Here is a 25,627-nt window from a genome sequence, read left to right on the forward strand (position 1 = left end):
TGTGGGACGGTTAGAGTCGCAGCGTACTTTTTTCCGCCGACAAGAGTCGCAGGCTAGGGCGGCCCGTCTGCGCTTTACTGTGCGGTGCTCTAAGTCCGGCATTTCTGGGCAGCAGGTGAGGTTTCTTTCTCCGTGCGGGTGTTCAACGAGCGCGCGTCAGCTATATTCAAGCTCCGAATTTCCCAAAAGAAAATAACCAGTCGAAAACCGCACAAAACGGTGGTCGTCCAGAGGAAGGATCGTCGCAGTGAGTAATCAGCACTTCAAATATAGCATAAAAAAACGGGATTAATTGTTTCATTTAGGGCCAAGAAAGCATATTTCTAAAAACGATTCTAAATTATTTAGTACTTCTTGCCGAACATGATGACCTGGAGCTGGTCGTAAAGGGCAATGACACCGGCACCGGCGACACCACGGAGAACGTTAGCACCGCAACCCTTGAAGAGGGTCATGAAGCCCTCGGCCTTGACGATCTGCTGGAAGGCGTCGAAAGAGGACTTGTACTTGGTGCCGGAACCGGAGGTCATCATCATACGACGACGGACGGTATCGAGAGGGTAAGAGGCGATACCAGAGGTGATGGTAACGGCCCAACCCAACAGGAAAGAGGCACCGAGAGAGTTGGCGAGAGGACCAACCAGGATAATAGGCTTAAGAGAGTCGTAGAGACCGAAGTAAAGACCACGGTAGACAACGATACCAACGACGGAGGGACCGAAACCACGGTACAGACCGGCAATGCCATCGGAAGCAATGGTCTTCTTGTAGACGTCGACGAGACCGTTGAACTGGCGCTCACCACCGCCAACCTTGGTGGACTTGGCGTCGTTGGCAAGACGGGTACGGGCGTAGTCAAGGGAGTAGACGAACAAAAGAGAAGTAGCACCGGCGGCACCACCAGCGGCAATGTTCTTGGAGAACTTGGCGGTGTAAGAGTCGGCAGGAGAGGCCTTGAACATAGCCTTGAACTTGTCCTTGAAAGCAAAGTTCAGGGCCTGAGTGGGGAAGTAACGGAGAACGTTAGCGGTGTTACCACGCCACAAAGAAGCGACACCCTCGTCGGCAACAGTGCGCTTGAAGCAGTCAACGATACCGGTGTAGCGGTGGGACAGACGACCCTGCTTGATCATCTCGTCCTGGTTCTGGATGAGAAGCTTGACACGCTCAATAGGAGCGGCAGCAGTCTTGGAGACGGCGGCAGAGACACCGCCCATAAGGAAATCGGCAAGGAAGTTAGACTCAGCCATTTTGTTAACTGTGATGGATGTACGAGAAAAAAATTGGGAGGGCCGGGTTGCGCATTTATATAATCTGCGAGAAATTTTCAAGAAACCCACACTGATTGGCCGGTTTTCGTGTGGGCTAGGGTATATGGCGGACCCTGCCCTCCGCTTTTTCGTTTCCACCCCCTTTTCGCCGACCGGACACCCCGTCTTAGGCAACGGGCTTCCGGTGCCGGGGCGGCTCCGGCCTGGTTTGCGCCTGGTTTTACGCCGCACCGCGTCCAGAGCCGTTTGGGCTCGGTTCTGCACCAATTTCCAGATGATAAATTCTCGTCGGCCAAGCGTGGTTCTACTATCTTCGCCGTCCGTCGCGAAACACCCTCCGCTGCGTATCGTGGGTAAGGATATACATCCACCCTAACCTCGAATGGCCGTCCGCTATCTTCGATGCATTGGTCCAGATGAATCCTGGCTTGGGCTGTGCAAATCTTAATTATGTTTGGTGCCCGCTCGTGAAAATAGCCTTTCGTCTTGGGGTTTGTGGCTGTCCAAAGTGTGCCTGTGCCGCGTTATATCTAGGCCCCGCCGATACTGATTAAAAAAATTTTGGAATTTCATGCGGCTATCCGATAGTTCATGCAGGTATAGTATTTCGTATAGTGTGGAGATATATATATATATGTTTGATATCCTTGCTGAGCGGACTGCTAAAGGTTTCGCGCTTCCACCATTAGAGTTAGATTAATCACGGTCTCCGGGCGCGGCTCCGGGTATTCAGGATGTGCGGTGCGGGCTCGAGACCTGCAAACAGCCGTCTGGTTTCGGTTGGGCTGTGTCCTTCCTTGGGTGGGATTGGCATTTGGTTCAAAACGGTGTCCCCTCTGGCCGCCAACGCCCGCGTCGAGTGGGATTTCCGAAGCGCTGCCTGGGTGGGCCGGGCGTAGGACGGGAGCTCGTCGGAGCATCGACTCGTGGTCAATTGAGCGCTGGTATGGCTTCGAACAAGCCGCTTGGGCGGTGACTGGATGCAATTAGTACTAGTTGGCCTGGCCTGGGCTGTTCCCCTCGACCGGAAAAATCCGGTCTGCATTGGCCGTCGGGTTGGTTGTTGAGGTGTCTGGATCGGCTCATAAGTGACGTTTTCATTCTTCACAACAGTCCGTCGCCGCTTCGAGGGACTCCCAAGGCCTTCTCCTTGGCGCTTGTCCTGGAGATCTTCCGCTTTAGTCTGCGGGGCCGGCTGGCCAAATAATACCGGAGCGTTGGCAATACGGACGTTTGCCTTTTTAGTAGGACTCACTGGTTTCGCTGCCGGTCGCCTTAGCTTCAGACTGGGATGTGTTTCAATGGACTCCATGCGGGCGAATTGACTGCAGTGCAGCCGCGAAAACCTTTTAGACAGTCCCGGTGACTTGGGTGACTTTCGAAGAGACTGCCGACGACTTTCAACTGTAGGCTGATAGTCAAAGATATTCGCTTTGGGCGTGGAGACCCCTTCAAGTTGCCGCTGCGCGCGCAGATTCATCTCCATCAGAACCTTGTCGTTGACTGTCTTGAACCCGGACGTATTGAACGCATTAGATAAATTCAGTCGGCTCGGTGGAGATTGACCCAAATTAGGATAAAGTCGCTCCATCTCGACTCTGACAAGTACTCGCACTGTGGGCGTTGGTCAAGTTGGATGAGTCTGGTTTTTAGCTGCTGCAATGCGTCCTGATTGGGAAGTGTATAAACAATCAGTACGGAAGAGATTTTTTAGGAGCAGCTCTATTTGAATATATTCCAGTACATTTATGATTTCTTTTCTTTTTAAGTTATAATAGTCGTTCTTTTTTGATCAGATTCAGGCTCTCAGCCTCGACGTCGGCGGCGGTCCTGAACAGCCGAATCTGAATATTGGCGGGAAGCGCCTTTCGCGCAGCTTGAAGTCTGCGCTTCCACATGTATATACGTTTCTCAGCGCTATCCATTTTATCGTGATCATAGTCGCAATAGTCCTGAGACGAGCTGATCACCATAGGGGCAGTCTGGTTGGTGGCCTGGCGCACTCTTGGAGGAAGCGGAGGCGGCTTATCACCGTCAGTGTTGTAGATTTTTCTGGAGGCACAGTCAATGGCAGATGCAGCAGCAGCCTTGGCCGCATTGCGCACACCAAGACCCATAATTGCTTCTCCCACACCTGAACTTCTTGCATGTTCCTGCTCGCTGTAGCATTTAGCTTCCTCCAAAAGGGCATTGGAGGATGCCACAGGTTTTCGTCGCACAAGATGAGCTGGTTTGGGGGGGATTGGAGGCGGGATTTTGTGCTCGGAAAGATCTATAAGGTCTGATTCTTCCTCGGTACTGTCACTGGGAAACACTTCGGACAAATCAGCATCAACAGGAAGGGTAATGTCCCGTATATAAATAGCCAAAATTTGTGACGGAAATTCCAGAGCAAGCCGTACGTATGCTTCGAGATCGGCTTCGCCCGAGTCGCCAATGAGAATAAACTGACGGCTGGGGAAATCCTTGACTATGCGTTCCAAAGTGGTCTTTTTGCGGGTCACAACCGGCTCCATAAGTCCATTTAGGATACCTTGGTATTGTTTGAGGTGTAGTGTTCCAACCGGAAAGTCCTCATAGGACAAAAATTCAATGATGGGCTGGTACAGTTGCCAGGGAGAATTCGAAACGTAATGAAACACTGCACCCCGTTCTTCCATGTGACGATACCATTCAGAGATTCCGTCAAGTCTGACATCCTCAAATGATTTAACCAGGACGTTCTGCAACACCTCTCGCTTCCCCCCAGTAACTCCAGTGTGTCGAATGGTATCGTCAATATCGCTAATCACAGTAACTCCGTGCGGTTGAATGACAATGGGATCCACGGAGCTCGAGGTTTCGCTGCTTGAAACCACCACTCTTGTTGGCTGAAAGGTTAACGGATAGGTTGTATTAAATCGTCCGCCTTCGTCCGTCACCAGGTAATAGCGCTCCGTCTCGAGCCCACCTTCAATATCAATAGCAATTTCACGATCACCCAAGGACTTGTGCAGTACCGCGGCCATTCTCTCCCGTAGCGGGCTCCGCGGTGCTCCTTGGCAATTGTCCCAGCTGTTTGATGCGGACCTCCCGGCCAGCTTTTTGTCGATCGTAGGGTAGTCCGAGTCAATGTCGACCAGCAGGTCCCCAGTAGAGCTAGTAGCACCTTTATCGAGCAGGCCATCATCATCGAATCCCGGTGATCCCACTGTTGGGTTGCCTACTAGCCGTTCAGCGGTGGCAATCATTAGCCGGTTCTTCCTGCTCATTGCGCCAGGGGAGTACAGCCAGCCGCGGACATGCAAATTGAAAGGAGCGCTAGAATTGAGCGTCTGGCTGCAGTAAGAAGGGTAAATAACAATTCTCTCAGTGGGCGGCGTCCGGTCGTTGCTAGAGAAGTTGTCGGGGCTTCGAGACCGGCTGGTTCTAATGCCCCGCAGCATTTGGGTTACCTGGCTGATTGTCTTCTGTTGATACCAATAGTCAGCCATCCGGGATATTCTTTTCGGCAAACGTCTTCTATTTGCAAACCGGATAAGCCGACCAAATAGACGAGCTTGAAATCGCGACACTGTGTATTAAGCGTGACGAGTCATGCTGACAGGCAAGCGAGCGGTTTAGTGCAGGCCAGCCCCGGAGTTTAATATGAATAAGCTCGGGCGTAGATCAAGTAGAGTTTATATTTTGTTTATAAACGTTTGTTCGAGTTTTTTCGGCTCGATTTATCCACTGCATCGAATCGCGAACGCCTTGCTGCCGGGCGGCATTGCGTGATGCACGCACGAGCTGCTGTATCAACCACGACGCAGTGTGTTGCGACAGAAAAGGCGACCCGTACTCGTCCATGGCCCATTGAGGGCCGAGCTTGGATTTGGATCCACTCGCTGCTTGCTTAGACCCGCGATCGGCCCTTTATGTACGAGCTATCTGCCGTACATGCACTCACTGTCATCACCTTGCAGATCCGTCAAGTGATTTTATCCGTACCTGGGGCAATTTGTTTCCGACCAATATGTCGTATCATTTCGGGTTGGGCCAGGCAATTTATATAGCGATCAAGCCGCTTTTCAAAATCTACTTGTCCGCCGGCACGGGGTTCCTGCTCGCCAAGCAAAAGATTTTAACTCCGGACGGATCAAGAGTCATATCGCAAATCGTCCTCACCTACCTGGTTCCATGTCTTTTTTTCCACAACATTGTCGCAAGCTTGAAAGACACAGACATCAAAATCATGGGGGTGATCATTCTCACGGGGTACATTTATTACGCCGCGGGCGCTTTATGCGGTCTTATCCTCAAGATGCTGAACCCAATACCCAAGATGTGGGTTGGCGGGTTGTTCATGGCCTGTATATTCAACAACAGCGGTGATTTGCCCATTGCGTATGTCCAGACAATTGGAAACGGCAGCATGTTTTCGTCGACTTGGGCCAATAAAGGAGTGGCCTATTGTGTCATTTTCAATGTGGTGTTTATCTCTGCCATGTTCAATTTCGGAGGCCAGCACCTGATTTTCTTTGATCAGAAACGGTTCCTCCGAGATCTCAACCCAGAGCCCGTGCATGACGAGAGCTCAATCGACCATGAAAAGTTGGAGATTAGCTCACTAGAAGGCACCCCTCAGCCTCTTAATCCCGACCACGTTCGTTTCAATGCTGCCGGCGATGCCGTTAGCGTCACAGGATACGGTCGTAGGTTTTCAAAGTCCTCGCAATTTCTGCCCGATCTAGACGCAGACAGCGAACGTGCAAGGCAGCCCACTGCCCGGTTCAAAAACCTCAAAAACGGCTGGAAAAGGTTCAAGTCTCGCAATATGACCACAAGAATCATTGGAGAGTTTATTGAAAACATGAAGCGTCCGCAGTCAATGACCCTGATTGTTGCACTCGCCATTGCAATGATCCCCTGGACAAGACGTCTTTTCGTTGACGATCCCGACCAGCACGTATCTGGGATCCCCAATGCCCCCGACGGCCGACCACCTTTGGATTTCATCATGGACTTTACGGGGTTTTTCGGTAACGCCCAGGTCCCGCTCGGACTGATGCTGCTAGGAGGCACCATTGCCCGGTTGAAAGTTCGCGGACTGCCAGCAAAGTTCTGGCGGACCATCGTGGGTCTTGTTCTTTTCAAGCTCGTGATTTTACCCATCATCGCAATTGCATTCGTCGAAGAGCTCCGCCGGGTTCATTGGATCGATCACGACGACCCAATGGCACCAATTGTCCTCATTGCATCCTCCAGCACGCCATCTGCGACGATCCAGATCTATATTACCGCACTAGTGTTTGGTGCCGACTACGAAGAGGGCCCTCTGAACTGCCTTGCCGTGGTGCTGATTGCGCAGTACACGTTTTTGCCCATCTCAATGACCATCGTCATGACTTATGCCTTGAAAAATGCTATTTAATTTTGAATTAAACTAATTTATTCCATCAGTGCAGATGCCACCAGCAAAAGTTACCTCTTTCGGTGCCCCTTTGGCAGCATGTGATCGTGATTACCCGGCCATGGCCCCCGCCTTAGTTGCCCGTAACCCCACTCTGCGCACGCTTAGCCATACGCATATCACCAAGGGATTTTACTTGCCAGAGCAATCCAATCTTGGTGACCGGATATAGAAATAAAATGCCGGTTCAAATTGCTAATCCTGCCCGCGCGGCAGACTCTGCGGTGCTGGCTGGGGCCGCTGTACAGGTAGGCAGTGGAGATGGAAACGGGCACTTCACCGATCTGGTTATTGACGGCGTGTTGCGGGTTGCTGCGTCAAAGCTTGTGCGTAAGGAGATGGAAAAAATCCCAGACCTCAGCTTCCCGGCAATTGTGCGCTCCCTGTCTATTTTGGGTGGCAGGTTTAAAGCTGCCTCGGCTCTTCAGGCCTACCCTGCGCGGTTTTTTTCGTGGACAAGCCCGGCGTTTACACTGTCGATTCTTCTGGTTTACACGTACATTTGTTTCCATCCTGCCCTTATTGCTTGCCTGCCATCTATGAGCTTGCTGCTCTTTGTTTTCATTCCCAATTACATCAAGCACTTTCCGCTGGATATCCCCGAGTTCCCGGTGCAAGTAAACGCATTTGGCAGTGGTGTCTCTGTGAGCGCTAATCCTGATAGCGTGGAGGAGCAGGCTGAGGTGGTCGAGCAGGCCAAAATCAAGCGAGACCGCGATATTTTGCTGGCTATTCGTCAGGGTCAGAACTCGCTCCAAAACCTCGTGGCCAGCGTGGACAAGCTCGATGCATTCCTGGCCGGCCCGGCCAACTTTGTGGATATCCAGGAGTCGTGCACCCTCTTTTTGCTCGTGCTTTGTGCCTTTCTGGGCACGGCTGCTGCTGCCGGACTGGTCTCGCTCCCGGTCCTCTTCAGCTCAATGGGCTGGGGTGCTGCTATATTAGCCCATCCTGAGGTCAAACGCAAAATCGAGGACCTCAAGAAGGTTGAAATGACGCTTTTCAAAAACTCTACCGCTTTGCCTAAACTCATGGCCGCCTTGAAGCCGCAGTTCAACGTCGACGAGGAGGCTCCAATCGTTCGTGAGGTCGAGATATTCGAGGTCCAGCGCCAGGGCTTGACCGACAAACTCTGGGATTTTTGCTGCTACACCCAGTCTATTTATTCTGTCGACTCGCCGCTGAGGCTCTCATCCCAAGCTCCTGAGGGAACTCGCGTGCTGGACGACGTCGAAGCCCCGAAATATTGGTTGTTCAATGAAGAGTACCCTTGGATACTTGACTATGACGCAGAGTACTGGACACAAGACCGGCACATCGCTAACGTTACGGCCGATGGCCCTTGGGCCTACGACGTCGGTGTAAACGGAACTCCTGGTGAGTACAGACGCCGCCGCTGGACAAGACAAGCCTTTTATAGTCCCTAGTATTTATGTCTCAATACACTCTACACCCTTTTACCATCGGCTCGTCGTCTACAAAGGCGGGGCCGGCCGTCTGACGTAACACCAATGGTCCAGGTCAGGTATTTCGATGCTTTTCCTAAGGAGGAGAACTTCCGATTGCCGCGGATGTCGCCCAGTACGGTAGTGTTTTTTATTTTAACACTCATAGTGCTATGGCTGGAATCGACCACATTCATGGGCGCCCACCAGGACTCGGAGTTTTCAGTGCACAAGGGCGTGGCCGACACGTTCCAGGTTAATTTCGACGTGACTGTGGCCGCGCCTTGTTTGCAGCTCGAGGTCGGAAGCTCAGACGTGTCTGGTGACCGTTTGCTGATGGGACGTCTATTGGATATTCGACCATTACGAGGAGACGACGAGGTGCCGTCATTTTTTCTCATTGGCTCAGGTTGGACATCTCAGTTTGGGCACACTGTGCTTGGCCCCGAAGAGGAGTGGTGCCGGTTCTCGGGCATCTTCAACACCAATAGAGTCAGAGGCCAAATATTCATTCGCGCGGCCCCGTGGGGCGGTCGTCTTAAAGCCGCAGCAGCGCTCAACACCTCCCACGGAATCAACGAGTTATCATTTGGGCCTTACTATCCTTCGATGCAGAACCCGCTGGACGAAACTGCAGCCGCTGCCCCCTCATTGAACCAGGGGTACTTTTACAAGCTCAACCTGGTGCCTACTGTGGTCCAGGGCTTTGGAGTTGAGATGTTCACTCACCAGTATTCTGTTGAAACACTTCCAGTCAATCCTCGCGTTTTGCCCGGTATTTATTTCGAGTACGACTTTGAGCCGATTTCCGTCACGCTGACCGACAGTCGTATGTCATTTTTCCAGTGGCTATTTCGGATCGCCAATATTGTCGGAGGCCTCAAATTCGGCATATCCTGGTTCCTACGCCGTAAGGCTGACCAAAATGCGGAAGATATTCATGATGAGTTCGATGAAAAGGTTTAATGGAGTACTACGTAGATTAATTAGCATAATTCTTAGCTGCTGCTACCGTCGCAAAAGGAACTAGGCAATTCATTGCAATGGAGCCGTTCAATGCAAAAGTTTCTACCAATTCCGAATGAGTTGTTTGTTGTTGGTGCTCGTTTTTGGCTTACTGCACACTCCGCAGCAGCGAGAGATGGTGATTTAGCGGTCCTAACTAAGGACGTTGTCTTTGCCGCTGATTTGACTTGCAAAAAACCCAAGATTTTATAAAGAACATCAATTATTAGTCTATAGCAAAAAAAAAAACCTATCTCTGAGTTCGGATTGACGCACTATATGTAGCGGGCCGCTGGTGGGACTTCCTAATCAGGAGGTACAGAATGAGCACAAAGCGCCCGATTGCATTCGCCTGCAGAGACTAGCAGCTAGCACATAGTGCGACGAGTAGGTGGAAAAAAGAAAAGTGCCGATACAATTGGGTTATTGATCTCCAGTTTGGCCTACATAACTTATTATCGGGTTGGAACCCTGCCTGTTCCTTGTGGTGGCTTCCGTGGACAGACGCGAGCGCGACTCCTGGTTCGAAGCTTCATGCACGTTGCCCGGAACGCGAATAATCCCATGTGTTTCGCTAGTCGGCGCCCAGGCCCGCAGTGAGCTATATAAAGCGGGTCCCCAGCTTTCTTAAACAGGAAATGTGGTCCTTAGTACACACGCTGCTGGCGGCTCTTGCCTTAGCGAGCCCCACCGATCTAAGCTCAGACGTATTGAAAGATGAAGTCATGCCTGGAATTAGCGCTCAACAGTATGGTGACTGGGTTGTGCCAGGGGATAGCCGTGATGATAACGACAGTCCTCTGACTATCGAATCACTTTCGCAGGCCGCTGCTTCTTCAACAGCACTGATGGAGCTCAGAGCTGCACTGACTCCAATCGTTACCACTTGGTACTCTGTCTACGTTACAACACATACTGATGAAAAGACAGTGGTTTTGCCTCATGTCACCCCACCACCAAGGCTTTATACAAGAACAACAGCTTGGACAACCACCGAATATTCTACCACATCTGACGAGTACGTGCTAAATTGGGATGACGATGAGGTATCGACGCCTGGACCAATTTTGACTACCTGGTACTCTGTACTAGTGACAACCCATACTGATGGATTGCATGTGACAGTGCCTCGTGTGACATCGAAGCCCAGGCTTTACACGACCACGAGAGAGTGGGAAGTGACTGAATACTCGACTACAACCGACGATTTGGTGATCTCATGGGATTACAGTGATCCCTCGTCAACTCCAGAATCAACCAGTTCAAAAATGAACTGTCTTAGGTGCCAGCAGGCCACATCATCGCCTGTAAGCCCGACGCTTGCACCGGCCAGTTCATCGAGTCCCGAGCCGGAACGGACAGAAACGACGACATTGACTATTTGTACGAAATGTACAGAGAAGGCAACACCGTCCAGTCTGGTAACGACGACATCTACGATTTGCACGAAATGTACAGAGAAGGAGTCACCGAGCACGAGCACGACGAGCACGAGTACGACACCAAGCACGAGTACGACACCGAGCACGAGTACGACACCGAGCACAACATCAACGAGCACGACACCGAGCCCAACATCAACTAGTACGACACCGAGCACGACGAGCACGACGAGCACGACGAGCCCAACATCGACTAGCATAGAACCAACGACTAGCTCATCGTCAACAAGCTCGACAACGAGCATTGTACCAAACACGGAGCCCCCAACAAGCCCAGAGACTACCCCACTGCCACAACACACACCGGAAACAACAGAGACCAATGTTCCAGTCACGACAGAACATCAAAACCCCCCTGATACTCCTCCTATCTCGTTGCCATCCGACACGGGTTTGACCCCCATTCCCGTCGTGTCCCTGACCACCACTGTGACGCATTCTGATATCCCCCCCTTGGAAACCTCGACTGAATCGACAAAGATGGACGCTGTTTCAAGCTCACCTACGGTGGAATTGGTTCCTCCGCCTGCTGCTACACCAACCTACAGTCCCCCAGGCGAAGACACCCCTCCGCCTGCTGCTACACCAACCTACAGTGCCCCAGGCGAAGACATCCCTCCACCAGATACGGTTGTGCCTGTTGAGACACCATTGATCTATGTACCAGTGCCGCCTCTGCCCGCAGAATCAGACTCAATTGTGCCGGTTGAAACACCGATTCCACCCGTGGTGGAACCAGCTCCTTCAATCGTGCCTGCTTCGACACAGATTGTACAAATCTCCTCTGATCTTATACGACCGGTGGAAATTCCTCCTACTGGTACAGGGGTAGCGGAATCTAACTCGGGTATTCTACATAATGCCAACCTACTTGGAGTCTTCTTCGCGATTCTAGCTATTATCTAATACCCCCATAATACCAAACATTTTCCACTGATCCCGAGACGCTTTTTACATGAAAGTTCCTATAAACAAGTTTTTGCACGAGCTGTCTGTTTCTCGAAACAAAGACAAAATCAAGCTGGTGTTTTTGTCGATCGGAAACCCCGCCCAAAAATATGCAAATACTCGGCATAACGCGGGCCACGAGGTGCTGCAAGCCGCCGTCCGATACCTAGGAGGTGCCTCGAGCAACTCAACCGGGAATGCTACTATTGGAGAATTCAGCAACTACCGCAACGTTTATTTCGCCGAGAGCTCCACTTTCATGAATGAGAGTGGCAAGGCTCTGCGGGACGTACTGAATAAAGTCAAGGGCGAGGAGATCAAGATCATCATTGTGCACGACGACATGGCCCTAGAGCCCGGGGAGGTCAAGTTCAAACTTGCGTCCAAGGCTGCTGGAGGTCACAATGGGCTGAAGGATATTGTGAAATATGGCGAATTCCCCAGACTTCGGGTCGGCATCGGCGCTCCTCCCGCGATGGACAGCCGCTCGGTGACCAAGTTTGTTTTGGGCAAATTCAGGCCAATTGAAAAGAAAGCGTTCGACGAGAGAATCCCAGAAACCGTCGCAATAATCAAACAGATCGCCAGTGCCCTGGACTATAAAAAGCCCACGGCCTGATCGCTTTGTCATGGTGACGTTTGTGATCGAACTGACCAGCGAGCGAGCGAGCGCAGGAGACGCCGTCAAGGCGGTTCTTTGTACTATATTTTTCCAGCGAATGTTCGGCAGTATAGAGCCGAGCCAGGGCCAAGCCAATGGCGTATCGTACCCGTTTGTGGACCATGCAGAGACGATGGCGATTCTGAACGAGCGAGTACGTGATTTCGAAGTGGCCCTGCGGGACCAGACCAGAGCAGTGCTCACAGTGCAATTCCAAGACCACAAGGTGAAAAAGGCCACTTGGTTCGCCAAGACACAGGACGTTTCCTGGGAGGAGTGGCGGGTCGAAGTCCAGTTGGATCCTAATGCAGACACCACTGCTTCGCTGCAGCGAGCGCTCTTCAAGGTGCTGCAGACGGCCGAGACTCAGCGTGAGCATATTCCACCCATCACGACCCGCGACATTGCTCCGTTTCCTTACGAGGTTCTAATTGATGCATAAAAAATATTATTTATAGTTTACTGGGCAGGTAGTTGTCGCCCTTGACGAGAATACAGTCGGTAATGACATTGGGAACCTTCTCCTGGGCCAGTGCCAAAACGGCCTGGTCGTAAGTGCCCGGCTGGAGCCACACGGCCTCGACGTTTCCTTGGGCCTTGTCCAAGCTCTCCAGCATCTTCTGGGTGACTGCGGGCGGAGAAACTACGCTGATCGCCACATCCTGGCCGGGCTTGACCGGGACTTGCGTAACGTCCTCGACTGATGGGATCTCAAGAATGACTTCTTTGCGGAAATTGATGGGCACGGCGGGAATGTTGCGGTCCTTGTACCACTTTAACACCTTGTATCCGAATTTCGATGGGTTGCTAGAGGCTCCTGCGACGGCGTACACCCGGTTGGCTTTGAAGAAAGAATCCATTACTAACTTCCAATGCGGGGGAGGGGGACCGGGTTATATAGTGCTAAGAATTATTGATAGTGTTCGTCGAAAATGTTCTTCATGAGCAGATCGTGCAAGCTGTCTTTGACGAGATCGTCTAGACTAATGTTCTCGTAGATTGTTGGATCTTGGGTCTCGTAGTACTCCTGGTGGGCAAAGCCCGGCCGCTGGTCTTCGAGGGGAATGATTTCATGGTTCACCAGCGGGTCTAGCTCAAGCATACTATCATAGAAAGGCGTAGGCGCGGACTGAGAATAAAAGCTAGCTCTTTCCGACAGCGTTTGAGCGTGCTGGTGTGGGGGTTGAGCCGGATGGGGTGGGTGTCCGTTAACTGACCCGTGAAGGGAGCCCTGAGCGCTCAGAGGCGAAGTGTCCGAGCCCCCTGGTGATGGTGAAAATGTTGGGCGGGGTTGAAGTTCAGGCTGGCGCTGCGGTAACGACTGAGGCTGGGGCTTTGGTTGAGACTGCGGGGGTGGGGGTGGTATCTGGACGTTGGTTTTGCCCATGTGAAACACAGCATCCATGCGAAGGGTGGCCAAACCAGTGCCATCTGGCCAAGTGTTGGCCAAGACCCGTAAGGCCCATAACCACCGTCTTAAAGAGTCTGTGAGTTCTTGTTGTTCGGCCGCGCTGCTTTGGACATAGTAGTAAAACACGAAATGGGCAAGTGTGGAAAACGCTTGCGGGCATGTGGCCGGCCAAAAGGCATGCAAGTGGCTGTAAGTGATCTCACTGGTATATACAATGATTTTTTGAATGGTGCTGCGAGCACCTGTTCGCCAATACCCGAAATCAGGATGGTTCATATTCGACGGTACAAGAAGAACCCGCCATAAGTCAACTTCGACGGTGAGCGCCAGTAGATGCAGTACACCATTTCGGCAATAACCGTCTGGCTGGCCCTGCATCGTCGACATATCATGAGGAAGCTGCGAGTTCCAAGTGTCTAGAGCTTGCAAGTAAGACTCCACCGTCCTGACAACTTCCAGAGAGGACGAATCATAATTGGGGTCGTACCGCCGCTCGGGGCTGTAAAGATCATCGATAACCCCGCTCACAATTTGAGTAAGTTTGCACAGCTGTACAAAGAGCTGCTCTTGTGGGTGTATGCTGTCGAACGGGCGAGCAGACGATCGTGATGGATGCAACAAGCTTGGCCGGCCGAGGACCAGAGACATGAGTTTGTCGTTGAAAACAGTGAGTGCCCAGAGACGACGGCGAACCTGTTTCTCATGATCGCTAACTGCCCAGTTTGTACAGTCGAGATGCAGGCCGAGCGAATGGGCAACAGCCACCAGCTTGCCGAGCCATACGGCTTGAGCGTGCTGTTCGTTTGTGTCACCGCGGGCCAGTCTTCTTTGCAGGTACAATAAAAGCGCTTGAACAGTCTCCAGAGTTGGCGCAAGAATGTCCCCATCAATACAAAGGGCACATTGCTCCCAGAGCTGGGCGGCCAGCGCCTTGGGCATCTGCTTGACGCAGAGCTGGCTGTCATACTTCCAATAAATACACGCAATCGCCAGCATACCGGAGAGTAACCCAGTGTGCATTTGGTCTTTTTTGAAATAATAGTTCTGATAAAACGTATGCTTATCAACCGCCGGGTACGTCCAGTCGATGAACTTGAAGTAGAGAGCCAGCAGGCGTTCGCGGTATGGATCAACGGCCAGATCAACGCGAGACTTGTCGAGGGTCAAGTATTTCGACTGCGCAGAGGCCTGTGGTTTTCTGAAGACACTAAACGCTACTGGCGTAGCTGCGGATTTGTAGGGATCAGCCGACTTCTCCACGAGATGGATGCCCTGGTCAACAAAGCGTGAAACGTTATCTGGACCACGTTTGTAGAACTGTACAAGATAAGGGTCTTGGTCTGCACTAACCCCAATTAACGCCGCACCACTGTAGTCTGGCGGTATGAAAGAAGGCCCCTTTTCACTTCTTTGCGGGGCTTCCAACGGCTTGACCTCGATCCGCGAAGTGTAAGGCTCCATTGTGGACTTTGGGGGGTCACTGAACACACAATCACAGTTGTTCTTGGCACAATAAGCGCATCTCGGACCTCCGTCTGTGACACAGCGGGTCTTACGCCGCCGACAATTGTCACATGGCTTAGTTCTCCCTGCCTTTGGCATCAGGGTGTGGTGTGTCAGCTCGGGCGATGATCTGCGACGATCCGTGATCTTCAGTGTGAAAAAGACTCAGTTGCACAGTGACGCACTCGAGTCTTTTGGAGGAGAGGGTATAACTAACCTTGAGGAAACTTGAAAAAAAAACACAACTTATCTATTGGAGTTGGAGGGCTAATAAAGGCACCGGGAAAAGCTTGGAGTAAAGATATCGGGGATTCGGACTATTTTCAGCGCTGCTATAGACGTGGGCAATTAGGTCCCCTACCAGTTGTACACAAGAAGAGGTTTTCGAAAAATAAAAATACGAAGGGCAAATATAACGATTGGTAAAACAGTAGGAGCAGAAATCGGCCTTGCTAGCTCAATCGGTAGAGCGTGTGACTCTTAAATCTCGCAAGAGATAATAGTCATCACAAGGTTGTGGGTTCGACCCCCACGTAGGGCTTCATTTCTAACTAGCCTTGCTAGCTCAATCGGTAGAGCGTGTGACTCTTAAGACTCGCAAGAGATAAAAGTCATCACAAGGTTGTGGGTTCGACCCCCACGTAGGGCTTTTTTTTTCACGGCTGAGAACATGTTACTCGGATTTTATTTTATTGGGGGCTTTGTTTCAGACGACCTTGCATTTATCCTTAGAAATTCCATACAGCTACCTGCCAACCCCGTCCCTCAAGTGCGAAACTGGAGGCCTTAAAATCTCTTCTCTGATCTGGCTTTGTCAATGCGCGTTCCGCGATATGTCCGGCTACTGTTGCAGCCCCCGACGCTGGATTTTGAGACCGCGATATGGGAAATGGTCCATGCGGTGATTGCACCGCGAAAAGTATTCAAATCAATGTATTATAGACAGCAAACGAGAAACCAGTGGGCCCGAGACGACCCTTCGTTTGTTGTGCTGTTGACGCTCCTGCTCGTGCTCGCCGCAGTGGCCTGGGGGCTAGCATACACGCCCACGTTCGGCGGGATCATCAAGCTAATTCTGTACATGGTAATTGTTGATTTTCTCGCCATGGGAGTGCTCATTTCAAGCGTTCTGTGGTTTGTGGCCAGTAAGTTTCTCGTCCGTCCCAACCAAAACCCAGGAACCAAGCTCGAGTGGGCGTACTGCTTCGACGTTCACTGCAACGCGTTCCTCATTATTTATGTTCTGCTCTACGTCGTGCAGTTTGTCCTTCTGCCCATCATAGACCGCGACAACTGGACCTGCATGTTCCTGGGAAACACCCTCTACCTGGTGGCTTTGAGCCAGTACTTTGTCGTAACCTTTGTGGGGTATTCCTACGTGCCCTTCTTGCAGCACACAGACTACCTGCTCAGTCCGATTGTCGGCCTGGCTGTCGTCTACGTCGTCTGCCTTTTTGGCGTCTCAATCCCCCGTTTCATGCTAACCCGCTACTTTTATTGAAATATATATAGCTCGCTCTCCCTAGTACATAGCAGGCAGCCCTCGCACTCGCTTACCAACAATCGGTCAGCAATGGACGGATGGAGGGAGACAGGCTGTGACCTGTCGCCCAATCGGCCTTGCCGAACCGTGTTTGATCCCTACAGAGATTTAGTGTGGGTGGCAGATATCACAGGACGGGTCTTTTCGTACCTGGTACCGTACATGAAGCCGTACACGTCGTTTGTGGCCCACAGCACTCCCGTGCTCGATCTCCAGGTCACGGACAAATACGTGTACTCTCTTTCTTCGGGGGGCGTAAGCTGCCACAAACGCACGGGCCAGTTGAAGGCCTTTGATCCGGCAGCGGTCGGTATGCGCATGCTTGTGAATGACAATGAGATACTGCTGGCAACTGGCCGTCGCGTCAACCGCCGGACTTTCGACCCTCCCAGGGAAACCGGTACGTTCACGATAGATATCCCGGCAGATGTCACTATTTTGTTTATGGAGCGCTGCTCGCTCAATGTAGCTCTGGGTCTCAGCGACGGTCGGGTCGTCGTGTGTGATCAGAGCACCTTTGATATTATCTACGAGGTGCGCTGCCATTCCGGCCCCATAACGGACATGGATGTGTGCAAGTCGGTCATTATGACGTGCGGCATGAGTGCCCGTCGTTATGGCATGGTACCCGACCAGATAGTTTACGTTTACGATGCACGTTTACGCAAGACTCTGCCCATGTTGACTCTATCGAGCCCGGGGCTGTTTGTGCGCATGCATCCCAAGTCCCCAACAAACTGTGTGGTGGTAGGCCCTGGCCAGATCCAGTTTATGGACGTGAGAAATCCAACAAACTTCTCTATCCATCCGGTGGCTTCCCAGAGTACATTCATTGGACTGGACCTGTCATCCCAGGGCGACTCGCTGATTTTACTCGAACAGAATGGTACTATTCATTTCTGGACCCGCAACCATGCGTACAATTACACGACCCCAAAGAATATTGAACTACCAGACCCCCCGCAAGGTTGCGACAGGTTACAGACACTACCCCGTTGTCGGCGGTGGGGATGCCTCCTTACCATCAGGAATTATTGAGCTCGTGGTCGGATCCGCTTATCTTTGAAGTAGGAATGGCGCCTCCGCAAGACTTTGAGCTGCAAAAGCGAAACACTGCTTCAAACTACGTGTCCATGCTCAAATCGATCAGACGTTCGTCAATTGCTGTGCCGCGCTTTCTGTCCGAACAGTCACCCAACAGCTACCTGTCAAACGAGGTCAAGGGACTTTCAATTCAAGAAGTCGCTGGACGAATGCCAGTAGCTTATAGACAGCTCCAGATTCACTTCAGCAAGTTTGGCGTCCATGACTTTGATTTCAGTTTCTATAACAAGACCGGCCATGCTGGTCTCGAGACACAAGTTTGGGGAAACACATTTTGCAATTCGCTCATGCAAGTTATGCGGTGGTGTGCACCTTTGCACAACCACACACTGCAGTTGTTTGCGAAGCATAACTATGAAAGTATACCAATCGTATGTGAACTGGCGATGATGTTTGATATGTTGCACAAAGCTGAGGGTCGGCCGTGTCGAGCTTCGAACTTTATGGCTACCTTGGCAGCGCACCCATCGCCCAAGGCCCAAGCTCTTCTTGCGTCTGGACTTGGGCTGCGAGAGCAGATTACCGGGCTGTTTGATTTTTTGATGGAGCAGTATATTGTTGAGGAGGAGTCGGTTTCTTCAGAGCCTTCGCTTCACACTGTCGTTGGACTCGATGTAACATGTCGAATGTATGGCTCTTGTGGCCATCGGGCTGATACGGTTGAACGACAGATGGTTCTTGAGGCGGCGTATGCTGATTTGAAGGGCCTGAATGCTGCCTTGAGTCGCACAACGGACATGTCTCAATGGTGTCCAAAGTGTAATAAACAGCATGCTATGGCCGTCGTGAGGCAAGTGACTAGCGCGAGCGACGTCATTTTTGTGAGCGTGCAGGAAGCAGCTGCCCAGCCCATGAGATCACCGGCTGAACAGTTTTCTTTGGGTACGCGCGCCGATCGCAGGTCGTTCAAGGTCGAGGACTCTAATGAGCCGCAATACAAACTTGCAGGATATATTGCTGAAATGATAGATCGGAGAGATCGACACGCAGTGGCTTTTGTGAAGACCACCGATAACAGCTGGTTTTTGTTTAATGATTTCTTGGTGCGACCAGTGGAAGAGCGGATTGCCAAAGATTTCAGCCCAAGCTATAAAAAGCCTTTGATGTTGGTGTATACACGCACAGATCTGCCAAAGGCACCCATTGGTGAATTCGATTATGAGGGATGGAAGCAAAATATGGATCTCCGGCGGCTGCTGGAGCAACCTACCCGCCCCAATATGCTGCAGCTGACCCCGGAGGAAATTAGACCGGGCGCCACGGTGGCCCTGGACGCCGAGTTTGTTTTGTTGAGCAAAGAGATTGCCGAGCTCCATTCGGACGGAACCAAATCACTAATTCGGCCGCAAATATTGTCGCTTGCTAGAGTGTCGGTGGTGGATGGGAACAGCGTCCCACCAAAACCTTTCATTGACGACATAGTAGCAACCACTGGACCAGTGCTGGACTACCTGACGAAATTCTCGGGCATTGAGCCTGGAGATCTTGATCCAAACACGTCGCCGTATCCGCTCGTCACTCGGCAAACCGCGATCGTGCGATTATGGCTGCTGGTCAATCTAGGGTTCCGGTTCGTGGGTCACGCGCTGGTTAATGATTTCCGCACAATTAATATTCAAGTCCCGAGAAACCAGGTCATTGATACGGTAGAGCTGTTCCAAGACAAGGGCCTGATTGGGCCTCGGAAATTGAGTCTCAAGTTCTTGATGTGGGTTTTATTCGATGACCAGATCCAGTCCGGTAACCACGATTCAATTGAAGATGCGCAAGCTGCGCTCAAACTGTACAAATTCTACGAATCAATTAAGGACGAGCCGGGCAAGCTCCAAGAGGTGCTGCAAAACGTATATGATAGGGGCCAAATCACAGGATTCAGGGTGCCTGAAACTGTGCAGTGAATGGAGAAGTATTAAATACATAAGAAATAAAAATGTTTCAAACCAGTTTTACAGTTGAGCTGCGACGGCCAGACCATTGTGGGGCGGAGATCCGCTGGTACACCTTTTGGGCTTGAGACTGGATGTCCTCGGTGTTTGAGGCGTCTACGTTGACCTTTTCGGGGTCAGTCCAGCCTTCGTTCCAGAGGTTCGACAGCAAATAGTTTGACATGTGTTGCGCTTGACCGGAAAAGGTGTTTTTGTGGTCGTCGACGGTGAGGCCGGCCATTTCATCGACGGTTGTGGCCGATAAAGAAGCAATATTGAGCTGTGAGTCGCTCGCTTCGCCAGTACTACCCGGATTTGCTAAGCTGTGCGGGACCGGCGTAGTGCGGGTGGTGCCGCGATTAACTGCGCGGATCAAGGCTGCTTTCACGGGGCTGGCGAGTTGGCGAGCATTGATGTACTCTTTAACGGCACGTTCGTAGCCTCTTCGTGCCTCTACAGCCTCAGGCATCGACAAGCCGTGTGTGCTGCGGGACTGCTGTTGTCTGACAAGCAGCTTTTGCTGAGTTCTCAACGGGTTGGCGCCGACAATGCCCTTGAGATCGATTGCCGAGTGGCTGTGGGTCATTGCTCGCGAGACAAAGTCGCCCTCCTCAACGAACTGGGATTTGGACGACAACGAGTTCAAAGCGTTTGCCATGTCGACGGCCGATGTAACGCTAACCACCGTCTCGGTGCTGATCTGTGGGGGGGTGGGTGCGACGTTTTTAATGCCAACAGAGAGCCCCGAAGAGGTGCGGCGCATGAGATCGGGTCTTTTTGGCAGCGTCTCGTTCAAATTGAGGCTGGTAGTGCTCGAGTTTTGTGGCTGGTCTTTGGGTTCTGCGGGGGGTGCTTCAAGAGCAACTGAGCCCTCACCTTCACTTTCTGTGTCCTCGTAGGTGGTACTACTATCATTGTCCGAGTCTTCGTGCTCCAAATTGATCACGGCCTTGCGAGGTGCTACGGTATCAGCAGCATGCTTTGCTTTACGATGTAGTTTTGCCGTCGAGTTGTTGTGCTTTCCAGTTAACCGGCCCGCGGAATGGACTCGGGGCAAAGAGTCTGATGATCTCTCCCTTGTTCGCTCGCCCAGGAATCTTGGCGCGCCACCTTCAATTGGGTTGTCTGCGGTCAGTTTCGTCAACGGGGTAATTCCGGCCGCATTATTCCCACGGCCCATTTTCGACAGCCGCGTCGAGGAGCGGTTGCCGTGTTTTCCCACAGTGCGCATTAGGGGCTGTTTACGCCGGGTATGTGTGGTGGCCTCCTCTGTCATTTGACCTAAAGCGATGGCACCGAGTTCTAGTGTGAGCCTATTGTAGATTGAGGGATTTGTCAGGACTCCCAGTAATGTGGGTAGACGAGATCGAGGGCCGTGAAACCAGCGGTTTACTTATGCGGAGACTGGATTTGTGGATAGCTAGCCAGGGCACTTGTTGGGCTTTCAGCTCGACACTCGGCTTGCGGCTGCTCGGGTCAGGTCATGGTTTGTATGCGCATATAGACCGAGTGCATGTAGGCGAGTGTATTTAAACAGGTGCATGTAAACAGGTGTATTCAAACAGGTGCATGTAAACAGGTGTATTCAAACTAGTACATATATAGCAAAAGATTCGGTCGTTTCTGATTGTTAAAAAGATCAGTGTTTCATGTCAGGAGACAGCAGCAATTGATAGTGCCAAAAAAAATGGTGACGACCGGGGGATTCGAACCCCCGCCTCCGAAGAGACAAGAGCCTTAATCTTGCGCCTTAGACCACTCGGCCAGATCGTCTCACACACCATTGCAAATTTGTTGTTCACTATACTCTTAGGCCGGCGGGGTAGCCAGCTGCGATTGCGACCTGTGATTCCGAGCGAATAAGTACTCCTGGAAAAAGAAGCCCAAATACTAGACTGACTGATCCCGAGCTCAATTGTCCGGTTTTGTATCTTAGTTTAATCACCCTCATTTAATCACCCTGGTTTAATCACCTCGTTCAATCACCGTGGTTTAATCGTTCACCAATCCTAGTCACTTTCTTAGACAAAATGTAGGACCAGATTGCAGATTTGACGCATGGCATCAGTCCAAACATTTTATTTACCTGGCTTTAAACCACCTAACCCAGAGATTACTCATAATGCCCGATATCACGTTCTACGATATTGCGATGCGGCCTCCTGAGGAGGAGAATAGCTGCTCTCCGAACCCGTGGAAGGCTAGGTATGCGCTAAACTACAAGACAGCCGAGTACAAGACAGTCTGGGTTCAGCTGCCCGACATTGCGGCCGTTCGAAAAGAGCTCGCCGTGCCAGCCGTTCGGAAGTTTGCAGACGGTTCAGATTACTATACGCTACCAGTTGCGATCGACCACAAGTTCAATGCCAAGGTCGGGGACTCGTTTGAAATTGCCGCTCACTTGGAACAGCACTACGCACCGGACAAGAAGCTGTTCCCTGAAGCCAAGCTAGACTTTGAGTGGCACAAAGACGAAGGGTTCGTGGTCCCACTCTCTGATCCCCGAGGCACCGAGTACACTAACTTTGAGACATTCAATCGGAAAGTCGACGCAGCGTTCAGCACCCATGCAGGTCTTATGGCAGACGATCTTCCGTTCAACCCCAAGTTCATCGACGAAATCAGAGCCGAATTCGCACGGCGAGCCCACGTGGATTCCTGGGACGTGTTTGTGATCAAGGGCGAGGCCCGCAAACAGCTGCTCGACAGCCTCGAGTCAATGCTCAAGCAGCTGGCCACGCTTTTCCGCCCCGACCCAACCGCTCCCTTCGTCCTCGGCGCCCTGCCCTGCTACGCAGACTTTATCGTTGGCGGGTGGCTCAAAATGATGCATAGAACACTACCCGAATGGCCCCAAATCCGCCAATGGCACAACGGCCTCTACGGTATTCTATACGACGCCCTAGAACCTTATGCTGTAGTTAATTAGTAAATCCTCGCTTGCCCGGACCTGCGTCCTGATTACCTTATGCGAGTTGGATATCTTGTCGGGGTGGTCGCGGCGGTTTGTGGGGCTTTAGCCCAGCAAGAAGAGGGAGTAAATAATGGCACGGTAGCCGAGACGGTAGCCGAGGAACGTCCGCCACTGCGTGTGTCCAAGCACACCAACAACTGGGCCGTTTTAGTGTCGACCAGCCGGTTCTGGTTCAACTACAGACACATGGCGAACGTGCTGTCGTTCTATCGCACGGTGAAGCGCCTTGGGATCCCGGACGACCAGGTGATTGTGATGCTGAGCGACGATGTGGCCTGTAATGCCCGAAATCCTTTTCCGGGCGCTGTCTACAACGTGCACGATCACAAGCTAGATCTGTACGGCGAGAACATCGAGGTAGACTATCGCGGCTACGAAGTGACAGTTGAGAATTTCATTCGGCTGTTGACGGACCGCTGGGACAGCGACATGCCTCGTTCGAAGCGGCTCAATACCGACGCCAGCTCCAACATTTTGGTCTACCTCACGGGCCATGGTGGTAACGACTTCTTGAAATTCCAGGATGCCGAGGAAATTGGGGCCTGGGATATTGCCGATGCGTTTGGCCAGATGTGGGAAAAGCGTCGTTACAACGAGGTGCTGTTTATGATCGACACGTGCGAGGCAAACACCATGTACTCCAAGTTTTTCGCTCCAAACGTGATTGCCGTGGGATCGTCACAGCTCGACGAGTCTTCATACGCCGACGATACCGACCCGGATGTCGGAGTGTCGCTGATTGACAAGTTCACTTCCATTAACCTCGGGTACCTCGAGCAAGTGAACAAAACATCGCAGCTCACGTTGGCGGACCTGTTTGGGTACTATGACCCTGTCGAAATTGCATCGCATCCGGGGATCCGAGATGATTTATTCCAAGACGATCTTGCCAGTGTGCGCATCACGGATTTCTTTGGCAACATTCAAGATGTCGAGGTTGACGCGGCGCCCAAAGAAAACGAGCAGCTGCTTGACCGGTTGTCGTCAGCAGAGGCTTCGGAACAAGCGTCTGGTCATGCACCTGTCGCGAGTCCTGTTGCTCAACCCAAGCCAATCTCAAAGACCGCCCAGAAACAAAAGCAGCCCAACACTGCCGTCCCTGCCCTTACAGTCATTGGCTCCATCATCGCCTTGGTTGCCATTTCTGCTAAATTATAATAAACATTAGTTGTATAAAACCTATTTACCAGCCATACTGGCCAAAAACGAAGCCAATTTGGGGTCCAAGTTGAGCTTGGGCTTTTTTGCTTCGGGCTCTTCGTCCTCGCTGCTTTCTGCGTAGGCGATTTCCTCGTCGTCATCATTAGTAGCCGCGTAGCTTGCTTGGGCATCTTTGGCTGTGTAGACGCTGGGAACATACTCTTCAACAGGCTCTGCGGCCGGCGGCGGCGTTGTGGGCTCGACGTTCGGCGAGGGGAGCTCGTCGTCACCGTCAATTTGGGAGAGCAGCTCGGCCTTTTTGAGTTCCAGGTCCCGGCTGGAGGACTCCAATGTCACGATTTCCTGCGATTCAAGTGTGTTGATAAGATCTTGAAGAGCCTGGACTGCCGCCGTCTTGAGCTCGTTGCATTTGTCGATTGTGCTTTGCGATTGCTCGAGTGTGCGCTCTAATTGCGACACCGTTTGCAGTGCCTGGATAGCAGAGCTCTGGGAGTTGCTCACAAACTGGTTGATTTCACTCTTGACCTTCTCAGAAGCCTTTTCAGCCGCTTGGCGGGCCTTGAAGTATTGCGTAGTGGACTTGGTCACCGGCATCAGTTCAGGCAAAACAGTCGCCAGGGCAGATTCGCTGCCTAGCCGGCCCTCGATATCTTGCTGGACATTTTGCGGTAGAACCGACCGCTCAGCCCACACTTTAACCACTCGGTTGATGCGATCTTTGACGGGCTTGTCGACTTCACCGTAGACATGTTCGAGAGCCTCGGGTATAACGGTAGCAAACGCCTGCACAAATTCGTCCTTTTTGCGTGATTTCGCCTGCTGAACAACGTCGTTTGCCAGGTACACGAGGGCCAGTTTCGACTTGACGGGCGCCTCAGTGACGTACTCCGCCCACACCTCTGCAGACGTTGCGGCATGCCGTTTGTGGAACATGATCCATTGCGACAGCGACGTCACCGACTCCTGAGTCTCATTCAACCCCGTCAGTTTGGACTTGAGAATTTCCGCATTAAAAGACATGGTCAGAAAGACGTTGCTTACCAACACACCTCCAATAATGGACAAGTATCCGAAGCTGGATGATTTCGATGGAGAGGCGCCTGAGGGCGATTTCCTGAGCCGGGAGAAGGCCATGTTGGGTGAAGAAGAAGCTGCCAAGTTTGGCGATGTCGAGGTTGAGTCCGAGGAGGAGTTCCAGTCCAATTACCCAGCTTTGGACACCGCCGACGTTGACGAGACGACTGACGGAGTGGCTGCCGTGAACCTGGACAGTGCTCAGGAGGAGTTTTCGGTTCGCAGCGAGACACCGGCGGCTAATGGCGATCGCTACGGGTTCGACCTGGCCGAGAGCGAGTTTGTGCAGGAGTGGAAGGTCAAGCATCAGTTGGAGGTTGAGCGACGCGACAAGGCCAGCTCGGATCGCCAGGCCGAGACCAGAAAGAACGCCGAGAAGGCTATTGATGATTTCTACACAAACTACAACACCAAAAAGGAGTCTGCCATTGAGAAGGTTCGCGAGGAGGCCGCCGAGCTCATCAAGCAACGCGACGAGGGCGTTGGCTCCGGCACTACCTGGGATCGGGTCGCTACTCTGATTGAGAAAATCGGCACTGGCGCAGTTGGTGTCAAGGCTGCCGACAAAAAGCGTTTCAAGGAGCTCATTGATTCCTTGAAGGGCGACGCCAATGCTCCGGGCGCTGCTGGTTACTAGCCGCCGTTTTTCCATCTTTTTTTCTTCATACAAGTTTTTGCCTTTCCACTTGAAATCTGTATAGATATCTATAGTTAAATCCCCCTTATTTC

At 51.9% G+C, this 25,627-nt stretch overlaps 18 protein-coding genes across 18 annotated transcripts; 11 read left to right on the top strand and 7 right to left on the bottom strand.

The window, feature by feature from the left end:
- Window positions 1-344: 344 nt before the first annotated feature.
- Window positions 345-1,250, bottom strand: B9G98_00283 (ADP,ATP carrier protein; the record flags this gene model as incomplete). Its single annotated transcript, XM_024806841.1, has 1 exon — window positions 345-1,250. One exon carries the CDS (start codon window positions 1,248-1,250, stop codon window positions 345-347), a length of 906 nt encoding a protein of 301 aa, XP_024662609.1.
- Window positions 1,251-1,971: 721 nt separating this feature from the next.
- Window positions 1,972-2,862, bottom strand: B9G98_00284 (hypothetical protein; the record flags this gene model as incomplete). Its single annotated transcript, XM_024806842.1, has 1 exon — window positions 1,972-2,862. One exon carries the CDS (start codon window positions 2,860-2,862, stop codon window positions 1,972-1,974), a length of 891 nt encoding a protein of 296 aa, XP_024662610.1.
- Window positions 2,863-3,040: 178 nt separating this feature from the next.
- Window positions 3,041-4,744, bottom strand: B9G98_00285 (Phosphatidate phosphatase APP1; the record flags this gene model as incomplete). The annotated part of the gene is made up of 1 exon (XM_024806843.1): window positions 3,041-4,744. One exon carries the CDS (start codon window positions 4,742-4,744, stop codon window positions 3,041-3,043), a length of 1,704 nt encoding a protein of 567 aa, XP_024662611.1.
- Window positions 4,745-5,265: 521 nt separating this feature from the next.
- On the top strand, window positions 5,266-6,663 carry B9G98_00286 (hypothetical protein; the record flags this gene model as incomplete). The annotated part of the gene is made up of 1 exon (XM_024806844.1): window positions 5,266-6,663. The coding sequence occupies one exon, from the start codon at window positions 5,266-5,268 to the stop codon at window positions 6,661-6,663; it is 1,398 nt and encodes a 465-aa protein (XP_024662612.1).
- A 218-nt stretch (window positions 6,664-6,881) lies between these two features.
- Window positions 6,882-8,129, top strand: B9G98_00287 (Peroxisomal membrane protein PEX28; the record flags this gene model as incomplete). The annotated part of the gene is made up of 1 exon (XM_024806845.1): window positions 6,882-8,129. One exon carries the CDS (start codon window positions 6,882-6,884, stop codon window positions 8,127-8,129), a length of 1,248 nt encoding a protein of 415 aa, XP_024662613.1.
- An 84-nt stretch (window positions 8,130-8,213) lies between these two features.
- B9G98_00288 (ER-derived vesicles protein ERV41) lies at window positions 8,214-9,113 on the top strand (the record flags this gene model as incomplete). Its single annotated transcript, XM_024806846.1, has 1 exon — window positions 8,214-9,113. One exon carries the CDS (start codon window positions 8,214-8,216, stop codon window positions 9,111-9,113), a length of 900 nt encoding a protein of 299 aa, XP_024662614.1.
- A 677-nt stretch (window positions 9,114-9,790) lies between these two features.
- Window positions 9,791-11,500, top strand: B9G98_00289 (hypothetical protein; the record flags this gene model as incomplete). The annotated part of the gene is made up of 3 exons (XM_024806847.1): window positions 9,791-10,412; window positions 10,445-10,736; window positions 10,810-11,500. 3 exons carry the CDS (start codon window positions 9,791-9,793, stop codon window positions 11,498-11,500), a joined length of 1,605 nt encoding a protein of 534 aa, XP_024662615.1.
- Window positions 11,501-11,549: 49 nt separating this feature from the next.
- On the top strand, window positions 11,550-12,161 carry B9G98_00290 (Peptidyl-tRNA hydrolase; the record flags this gene model as incomplete). The annotated part of the gene is made up of 1 exon (XM_024806848.1): window positions 11,550-12,161. The coding sequence occupies one exon, from the start codon at window positions 11,550-11,552 to the stop codon at window positions 12,159-12,161; it is 612 nt and encodes a 203-aa protein (XP_024662616.1).
- A 10-nt stretch (window positions 12,162-12,171) lies between these two features.
- Window positions 12,172-12,645, top strand: B9G98_00291 (Meiotically up-regulated gene 66 protein; the record flags this gene model as incomplete). The annotated part of the gene is made up of 1 exon (XM_024806849.1): window positions 12,172-12,645. One exon carries the CDS (start codon window positions 12,172-12,174, stop codon window positions 12,643-12,645), a length of 474 nt encoding a protein of 157 aa, XP_024662617.1.
- A 10-nt stretch (window positions 12,646-12,655) lies between these two features.
- Window positions 12,656-13,063, bottom strand: B9G98_00292 (hypothetical protein; the record flags this gene model as incomplete). Its single annotated transcript, XM_024806850.1, has 1 exon — window positions 12,656-13,063. The coding sequence occupies one exon, from the start codon at window positions 13,061-13,063 to the stop codon at window positions 12,656-12,658; it is 408 nt and encodes a 135-aa protein (XP_024662618.1).
- Window positions 13,064-13,113: 50 nt separating this feature from the next.
- B9G98_00293 (Transcriptional activator protein DAL81) lies at window positions 13,114-15,075 on the bottom strand (the record flags this gene model as incomplete). The annotated part of the gene is made up of 1 exon (XM_024806851.1): window positions 13,114-15,075. The coding sequence occupies one exon, from the start codon at window positions 15,073-15,075 to the stop codon at window positions 13,114-13,116; it is 1,962 nt and encodes a 653-aa protein (XP_024662619.1).
- Window positions 15,076-15,934: 859 nt separating this feature from the next.
- On the top strand, window positions 15,935-16,618 carry B9G98_00294 (Protein GMH1; the record flags this gene model as incomplete). The annotated part of the gene is made up of 1 exon (XM_024806852.1): window positions 15,935-16,618. One exon carries the CDS (start codon window positions 15,935-15,937, stop codon window positions 16,616-16,618), a length of 684 nt encoding a protein of 227 aa, XP_024662620.1.
- Window positions 16,619-16,690: 72 nt separating this feature from the next.
- On the top strand, window positions 16,691-19,662 carry B9G98_00295 (PAB-dependent poly(A)-specific ribonuclease subunit PAN2; the record flags this gene model as incomplete). The annotated part of the gene is made up of 2 exons (XM_024806853.1): window positions 16,691-17,577; window positions 17,616-19,662. The coding sequence occupies 2 exons, from the start codon at window positions 16,691-16,693 to the stop codon at window positions 19,660-19,662; spliced, it is 2,934 nt and encodes a 977-aa protein (XP_024662621.1).
- A 37-nt stretch (window positions 19,663-19,699) lies between these two features.
- Window positions 19,700-21,293, bottom strand: B9G98_00296 (hypothetical protein; the record flags this gene model as incomplete). The annotated part of the gene is made up of 1 exon (XM_024806854.1): window positions 19,700-21,293. The coding sequence occupies exon 1, from the start codon at window positions 20,963-20,965 to the stop codon at window positions 19,700-19,702; it is 1,266 nt and encodes a 421-aa protein (XP_024662622.1). The 5' UTR covers window positions 20,966-21,293.
- Window positions 21,294-21,811: 518 nt separating this feature from the next.
- On the top strand, window positions 21,812-22,618 carry B9G98_00297 (hypothetical protein; the record flags this gene model as incomplete). Its single annotated transcript, XM_024806855.1, has 1 exon — window positions 21,812-22,618. The coding sequence occupies one exon, from the start codon at window positions 21,812-21,814 to the stop codon at window positions 22,616-22,618; it is 807 nt and encodes a 268-aa protein (XP_024662623.1).
- Window positions 22,619-22,657: 39 nt separating this feature from the next.
- Window positions 22,658-23,821, top strand: B9G98_00298 (GPI-anchor transamidase; the record flags this gene model as incomplete). The annotated part of the gene is made up of 1 exon (XM_024806856.1): window positions 22,658-23,821. The coding sequence occupies one exon, from the start codon at window positions 22,658-22,660 to the stop codon at window positions 23,819-23,821; it is 1,164 nt and encodes a 387-aa protein (XP_024662624.1).
- Window positions 23,822-23,842: 21 nt separating this feature from the next.
- On the bottom strand, window positions 23,843-24,844 carry B9G98_00299 (Regulation of nuclear pre-mRNA domain-containing protein 1A; the record flags this gene model as incomplete). Its single annotated transcript, XM_024806857.1, has 1 exon — window positions 23,843-24,844. One exon carries the CDS (start codon window positions 24,842-24,844, stop codon window positions 23,843-23,845), a length of 1,002 nt encoding a protein of 333 aa, XP_024662625.1.
- On the top strand, window positions 24,843-25,535 carry B9G98_00300 (Clathrin light chain; the record flags this gene model as incomplete). The annotated part of the gene is made up of 1 exon (XM_024806858.1): window positions 24,843-25,535. The coding sequence occupies one exon, from the start codon at window positions 24,843-24,845 to the stop codon at window positions 25,533-25,535; it is 693 nt and encodes a 230-aa protein (XP_024662626.1).
- Window positions 25,536-25,627: the final 92 nt, after the last annotated feature.

This window comes from Wickerhamiella sorbophila, assembly GCF_002251995.1.
Source record: "Wickerhamiella sorbophila strain DS02 chromosome Unknown contig1, whole genome shotgun sequence".
NCBI classification, from domain to species: Eukaryota; Fungi; Ascomycota; class Dipodascomycetes; order Dipodascales; family Trichomonascaceae; genus Wickerhamiella; species Wickerhamiella sorbophila.